The 8,453-nt window shown below is 41.3% G+C and overlaps 1 protein-coding gene across 1 annotated transcript; it reads left to right on the top strand.

The window, feature by feature from the left end:
• Positions 1-2,307: 2,307 nt before the first annotated feature.
• LOC128473890 (olfactory receptor 2AT4-like) lies at positions 2,308-3,282 on the top strand. Its single transcript, XM_053456112.1, has one exon. The coding sequence runs from the start codon at positions 2,308-2,310 to the stop codon at positions 3,280-3,282; it is 975 nt and encodes a 324-aa protein (XP_053312087.1).
• Positions 3,283-8,453: the final 5,171 nt, after the last annotated feature.

Here is an 8,453-nt window from a genome sequence, read left to right as displayed (position 1 = left end):
ATGAGGGTGAGTGAAAAAACAAAATTCAAACAAAAATTCAGAGCTCTTTGCTTCTTTGCTTCGCTTTTGCTGCTGTGATGACACTTTCTGTAAGTGAAAAAATATCTTACTATTTTTACTCTCCCTAAATGATTTCGATGGTTTTATGAAACTTTCTCAGCACTTCATGGGGCCTTTGACTGTAATTGTACCCTGGTTTACTAGTTGAAAGGGTAAGGCTGCCACCTAGAGTTTGATTAAGAGAATACAGGCAAATTATTGCCTCCAGAAATGCCTTATACCCCCCCTATAATATGACACTGTCCCATGATATGCCTTTTGATGATATAGGGCATTTCTGGAGACAAGGGGCATATAGGGGGTTAAAAGGCATATCATGGGGCAGAGTGGCATATAGGAAGGTATAAGGCATATCAGGGAGGCAGAGTGGCATATAGGGATAGAACTGTAGAGTGGTGGCTCTTTAAAATGTGTGCAGTGGCATGTAATGTATATATGGGCAAATGGGCATAGTAACATGTAACATAGTAACATGTGGGCAGTGTATATGGGCATAATAAAAAAAATTATTATATGGGCATTAAAAAAAGTATCAGTAATTGGTATCGGTGAGTACTTGATAAAAAGTATCGGTACTTGTACTCGGTCTCAAAAATAAATGGTATAGGTGCGTCCCTAGTGACAATAACAGCAGGACCCACAATGTATCTAGTGCCGCGATCATGTGAACTATTTATTGCATCCTACTATATGTAATGATCTGTATAATAATATTCTTTACACCGCAATATATTATGTTTACTGTGTTTGGTGCAGGTGATACTGGTCCCACATGACCATGTTTTAGAATCTTACAGAAGAATAATTAGCAGTCATGGCCCGAATCATTGGACTGAAGTCTAATTTCTGCCATTGGAGACATTACCCTCTGGGTAGCTGGTACAGTATAAATAATATCGGAAGGATTCCGTATCAGACACATTAAACATCGTGTGTGAAGTGTGAACAGGGCGTGCAGTGACAGCAACGATCTGTAAGGTAAATATTAATACACCATTTTATTATAATATATAGCATAACTGATCATTATCATATATAACTTCCTTTATTTTTTTTTCTTTTAAATAAAAATACATATTAAAAAAAAATGTTGGTTTTAATGGTTGGATAAAACATGCATAGGCTTATTTTTGGTGGAGAATTATATCTGAGAGTAATGGGAGGATAATTTACATAAAGAGATTCTTATAGGCAGATGATCTTGGGCAACAAAAATGAACAATTATACAAATAAAGGTCTTGTACATGCTGAGAGTGCCCCCAACATTTACATTAAGAAGAACGCAGATATGAGAGGGAGAGAAAAGGCAAAGTTGCATAAAAGCATATTCACAATCAGCATTTTGGTCTTCATGAAGACCTTCATCATCAGGGCCGGCCTTAGGGGTGTGCGACCTGTGCGATCGCACAGGGCGCCATGGTTGCAGGGGCGCCTGACCGGGACTTAGATTAAAACGATGCTTTAATCTAAGTCCCGGTCAGGGGCGCCGAGCGGTTGCTCGTGAAGTTCTCGGCAACCGCTCGGCGCCCCTTACTCTCCGTGACTCCGTCGCGGTGCCAGCATCTCATGTTGAGCGCCGGACTATACCGGCGCTCAACATGAAATGCCGGCAGAGCGAGAAGACGGATGCCTCCCGCTCTTACTGCAGGACTCCGGCAACAAGGAAAGTGGGGGGGGGGGGTAGTTTGAAGGGGCAGGGGGGGGTAGTTTGAAGGGGCAGAGGGGGGGTAGTTTGAAGGGGCAGAGGGGGGGGTAGTTTGAAGAGGCAGAGGGGGGGGGTAGTTTGAAGGGGCAGAGGGGAGGGGTAGTTTGAAGGGGTAGAGGGGAGGGGTAGTTTAAAGGGGCAGAGAGGGCGGGTAGTTTGAAGGGGCAGAGAGGGGGGGGTAGTGAGGGGGGGCGCCAGAGGAGTAGTCCGCACAGGGTGCCACAACGCCTAAGGCCGGCTCTGTTCATCATGGACACGCGAGAAAAAAATGTTACCTGCTATGTGTAAAATAAAAGAATAGTTTTTATATCATAACCTAGAGTTTGCAATTGTTTAATTGTCAATCTAATTGCATCATCTTCCCTTTAAACATGAATCAGATGGACATGAGGACCAACAGCTAGGAAACGGACCAAATTATTCTTATATGCCAACATGTATAACGTTTTTTTATGTAGTACACGATGAGACAATAAAATAAAATTTGGATTTACTATATTTATTCTCCCCAGGAAAGTGTTTCGAGCTTCTGGATCACGCAATGGCCAATCAGACAGAAGTTTATGAAATAACACTTGTTGGTTTTCCAGGACTTCCAGAAAAATATAATATCCCAATCTCTATACTCATGCTTCTTGTGTATATGGCATCAGTGTCTGCGAATGGCATCGTAATCACTATGGTGATGTTGAAAGAACAGTTACACAAACCGATGTACCTGATCATTGCCAATCTGGCCACGGCGGACCTTTTATTCGATACTATAACCTTACCCAAAATGATTGGTAAATATTGGTTTGGGGTAACGACGACCTTTCCTGAGTGTCTTCTGCAAATGTTTCTTGTCCATTACCTGAACACAACCGACTCGTACATTTTCATGCTTATGGCAATTGATCGTTATGTCGCCATCTGCAAACCCCTTCGGTACCCTTCTATAATCAGCAGGCGAGCGGTAGGAATCGGATGTTGCGTCTGCTGGGTCGTCGCAAGTTTTACCGCGTTGACCGCGCTCGTCATGAACGCTCACGCTCCACCGTGTGGTTCCAACAAGATCAATACCGTGATGTGCACCAACATTGCGGTCACTGCCTTGGCCTGCCAAGATACGTCGCTCATTAAAAAGACCACCTATGTTTTTGCTATGGTGATACTTTTTCTACCGTTGAGTTTTATTCTACCGTCGTACATCATCATCATTCACATTATCCGCTCGTCACCCGGCACCGAAAGCTGGCGGAAGGCGTTCTATACTTGTACGACCCATTTGTGTGCGATTGCGGTTCATTACGTCCCGAGGGTATTTGTATACACAGCACATGAAGTCAACTTAAATTTCAATGCTGATATTAACGTATTGCTGCTTTGTTTATACTCATATGTCCCGCACGTATGTAACCCTATTATTTATTGTCTCCGGAACAAAGACATAAAGGGGTCTGTCGCCAAGCTACTTCCGAGAAGGATACTTTTCAAAGGAGTAAATGTGTTTTCTCCCCAAACAATTACTATATGATGTTAATTAAATATTGTTCATGAATTAAACACCTTCTCTAGATCGCTAGTAAAGGCAGGACTGAACCGTTCAAAAATAACCAAAAGACAGTTTACATTTTTTTTTAAGATGCAACAAAGATTAGGAAAAAAGTTCGGAAATAGAGAACAGATAAAATACTTTTTGGAGATCGAAGCACTCATGACAATGACGAGTTTTATCTGAGCAGCCACTTTGGGATTTTGATAAATCGTATATTTTTGTAGTTCTAGCTATTCAAAAATGAGATAAATTTCAACATATATTTTTTTTTTTTTTGGTAAATATTTCTAAATAAATATATAAAAACCTATGTTTTGGTTTTTATAGGTTAAAATAATGTATGCATTGGGAACCCCCCTTATGTTGGATCTCCACAATTATTACTCCATCAACAGCCCCAATTTTTTGGTTAAACTTTGAGTTTTTATGAAATCCAAGGCTTATGACAGCTGTATAGCGTGTGTTTCGGTAGCCCAGTCTACTAGACAGCAGTAGTGTACCTAAAGGGGGGCAAAGGGGATGGTCCGCCCCAGGTGCCACTCATTTGTGGGATGCCCAGTGGCCTGACAGCTGCCTAATGCAGGCCCGCAGCTTACTGCTGTGGTGCCCACACTCTATATGAGGAAACTCTTTTCCTGCACAGGGGGAGCAGGAACGTGGGCCAGAGTTAGGCAGCCGTCGGGCCGCATAGATGTTTTGACAGTCGGCCCCCAGACCAGTGAAACATGCAAGAGAGGTAAGGGGGTGTGGGAGAGGGAATGGGTGAATGAATGAAGTTAGTAAGTCAGTAGTGAGTTAGTGTTTAGGGGCAGGTAGGCTGATTAGAGGGGGCAGAGGTGGCATAGGCAGGCTGATTGGGGGGCAGAGGTGGCACAGGCAGGCTGTTTCAGGAGCAGAGGCCTACTACGTCAATGTCTGACTTAGTATATAGTGATAGGGGTTATAGTGCACTACCGTCAGTGTCTGGCTCTGTGTATAGTGGTGGGAATTACGCTGTACCATATGTGTTCAGTAAACATTATTTAAACTTATTTAATTTATTTATGAGTTAATAGTTTATTTTTCCAGATTTCTATTTTTTCCAGTTGACTGACATACAGTTAAGCATTTGTTTTGGAGGGGTTGCCACATACAGGATCTGCCCCGGGTGCCAAAAACTCTAGGTATGCCCCTGCTAGACAGAACCTAATAAATTATCATACAAACTTGGGGTAACCAATGTAAGTCTGAATTTTCCAGAGACACTTGGAATTTGACCAAAACACCCCACAAGTGCCTACAATGGCAATCTCCAGATCTGTAGATAAACTATGTTTATTAGAACAATGTGAGACAAAATTAATTTCTTTTCAATGCTCCATTATCTTACTACATACAACTGTACATAAAACAACATAAATCCTTTAACCCTCTCCCCATTGCTAAGTTGCTGATTTCTGTTAATTGGTTGAGGCAGCCTTTGAAAGGGTGAGGTGAGAAGATGGGAGAGAACTTCAGGACGGGAAAGTGAATATAGGGATAGGTTATGATGGCAGAAAATAATAAATGTGTTTATCTATCTACAGTATTAGCGTATTTAGTGCATAAACGGCATAAACCCTGTTCAATGTGCTTAAGGTGACCAGAAAAGGGAAAGAATAGGGTGTGGGTTGTCATGGAAAAGCAAGAGAGATCAAGAGGCTGACAGATAGAGGAGCCAGTTCTTTAGTTTCCGGCTGAATGTGGGGTGGTCTTCTGTTGTCCTGATAGGTGGTGGGAGGGCGTTCCAGAGCCATGCACCTTTTACAGAAGGTGAAAGGCCTCCTTGTTTTTCCATGCCATATGTCCTACTTCTAGCGAAGGCAGTTGAGGAGGAGCGAAGGTTTCTGGTAGAATGACCACTTTTACATAGTTCCTGATGTACCATCATAAGGCGTTTGAGAGTTCCATTACCAGTAGCCAATGCAGTTTCCTCAAATCAACGAAAATGTATTGATTCTGGTCGTAGCATTCTGGATTGCCTGTAGTAAGGAGAACAGGTTATCTGGCATGCCCACTTATAGAGTATTGTTGTAGTCCAAGGTGTGATAGGATTAGTGATACGGTCATGGAACTTGAAAATGCAAAGAAGATGGCTTAAGCAGTAGAAGGGGAGTGGGAAACAGGCTGTTTAGAGCAGGTAAACTAGACATAGTGAGGAAAAAAACACCTGTAGCAAAAAAAGCTTTTAATTTTTAATTCTGTACACCCTGCTGCTGTCAGAGTGGTTTGGTCTGCTCTCTTCCTCTCCATCTACCTGGTCTCCTCCCCTTCACTCTGGCAGCTGCTCCTTCACAGACACAGAGTCCACATTTAGGCAAAGACAACGTTTGAATGCTGCAGACACAAGGTAGTTTATTTCAAACATGCACTGCAACTAGGGTTAGTTGATCTGTTGAGAATACATTTCCCATGACTCTTAGCCAGTCATTATGGGAAAGTGAGTACTCAACAACTGGAGCAGGCAACATGAAAAATCTGCAGATATTTATGCACAGGCCAACAATTCTATGACAAAATACCAGAAAATGTGAAGCCCTTGGCTGTTGTGGATACACAAACACTCAAATCTAACACCAGGTGACAACCTTTGACGACAGGAGCTAGGGCCATGACCTTTGTCCGCCACATTCCTCGCTTTCTTCTCTCTGGCTCTTCCTCACACTACCTTTCCTCTTCTTCTTCTTTTTTGTTCTTTCCTCTCCTCTCCCCCCTGTTCCCAGCCTTTACGCTTAGGCTGTCTAAGTAAAACTGTAAAATATAAGAAAAGCCATAATAGTACAAAGTTGATATTTGACTGCTGATTGTGCAGATTCATACAGCTCTGTAATAATAATAATGTATTGTACTGTTATACATTATTTTTTATTGTCTTTGATCTCTACATTTAATAAACACAACACAAAAAAACCATAAAAATAATAAAAAAGAAAAATGAAAGAAGTATTAAAACTAATTAAAACAGTGTCCCTGAACCCTTATTATCCAAGGGGGTGGTGATTGCAGTGGTAGGAGGCAATTAACCTTGTGGAGGGCAAGAAAATGCGATGAAAATACTTGTCTTTCCCACAGAAGTCCTGTAGTGGAAGGGATTCACTACAGGTTTAGTGAATACTCCCAGGGCCATATTTCAATATAATGTGACTCGGGGAACGCTCCCCCTTGGCCTCCCTCAACTCAATTGTAATTTTAATGGCAATGGTGGTCCGCATAACTACTGGTAGCTGCCCCTTTTGAAATATGGATACTTCCCAGATCAAATATAACAAGGAAAATATTTCTGAATATAGATAACATCTTTGATAACGGAGCCGTGGACCAAACCCAACAAGTTACTAGGTATGGGCACCCTACCAAACTTACTACATCACATGTTAGTCTCACAACAAGTTTATTAACTGTAACAATTGCCTTCAGTCTTGAGGTCACTATTTTTCCATGCTGCCAGTACTTGTGGATAATAATGGTTTCCTTTGGTGTACCTGGCATATGCGTACAGGAATAAGGGCATCAAGAAGGGAATGCGAGGGCATCAAGGAGGGTTGGCACCTGGCACCCCCAACACCATCTACACATTTTATCTCACTCATACCCTCACGCTATTACATACTTACACTAATCACACTATTACATACTTACACTATTACCGTGCTGCGCTCACACCCTGGCCAGGTTGGGAATTGCCCCCCTGTGCCCTGGGCCGTCTGCCTCTGGTTGAACTATAACAGTATAAAAGTTTTCTGTTCTTTTATAGTTGAACTTGCTGGAACCTCACCGTGTCTGGGTTAGTAGGTTATGGGTAGAAACTAGAAATTTTTTTCTATATCAAAAATGTCAGATTAATATTTCATTAATTTAACCCGTTCTGGAAGTTATCTTAATACTAATGCAAAATTGCATGCAAAGATTTATAAATGTGTTATCAATCTAGGGGCATGATATAAAAATCAGGGCGTACTATATTAAAAATATTTTATTTTATGGTTCCAAATTCATAAGTATTTAATGTTGGCGGAGATATTGTCTAGTCTTCATAAGTGGATATACTATGATATTTCTTATTGCATAGACTTTTTTCCGCATACACCACTAATTGGTGCCCAGAGAGTTTACCACATGGGTGCCGCGGTGTATAAAATGTGTAGACAGTGCCAGTAAGGCACATATCAGCCGCGTCTCATTCTGCGTCTTCCGAATTGAACGTTTTCTGCATCAATAGTGAGACTTTAGTCGACTAACGACAGTCTTATTTGAAGTCTTACGCTTTCTTACTGGGTAAGTGAGGGTTAATGAAAATTTTATTATCAGATGTGGAAAATGTGCATTGTGATTAGACTTATGGCAAACTTTTAATTCAGCTTTGTGTTTAAAAATGCTGAAACTGTGTTTTTTCTTTAAAGCCTTTTATTAAGCCATTTCAAGTTATTTTGAAATTAGATTTCCAAACGGAACGGTTAAATGACTAAAATCATTTTAAGAGCTCTGTTTAATGGGAAAGAAATGCCTTTAGATTTTATATTTTAGTCTTGTGTGCTGTATTCTATATGGTATTGTCTTTTTTATTTGTTTCCTGTAATCTTTCCAGCTACCTGTTTTACTGAGAGGGTGGTAGATAAGTGAAGCAGCGTCCCAGCAGACGTGGTACAGTGAGGAAATTTACACATGCATGGGATAGGCATATGGCTCCTGAATCTAAGGCGAGACCAACGACTGATTAAGGTTTGAGGAATAACGGCCAGACCAGATGGGCCAAATGGGTCTGATCTTCCCAAATTCTATGTTTCTTTGTTTCTAAGACAACTTTACACTCTTGCTATTCAACTTAATGTGATTCCAAGAGGAAACCCAATAGTTTCTTATCACTAGTGAATCATCACAATCCAGCCAGACAAGGCCAACGACTGACTTAGGTCTTTAGAGGAGGAAAAATGGACAGACTACATGGGCTGAGTGGGACTACCTGACTTTCTGAGTGACTTCTGTTGGCTTAAAGCCAGAGCTTTGTCTCGATGTCACCTTTGGTCTCTAAGATCCCTTCTGGATCTTTTTCTGGTTGGTCCTGCTCATCATTTTACTGCTGAGCACATATATCCCCAATTCTGTTTTCCATGGCTACTCATCTAATTGAGTTT

The sequence above is a fragment of the Spea bombifrons genome, chromosome 2, assembly GCF_027358695.1.
Source record: "Spea bombifrons isolate aSpeBom1 chromosome 2, aSpeBom1.2.pri, whole genome shotgun sequence".
Classification (NCBI taxonomy): domain Eukaryota; kingdom Metazoa; phylum Chordata; class Amphibia; order Anura; family Pelobatidae; genus Spea; species Spea bombifrons.
Note: the sequence above shows the minus strand (reverse complement) of the source record. Positions and strands in the feature narration are given on the sequence as shown.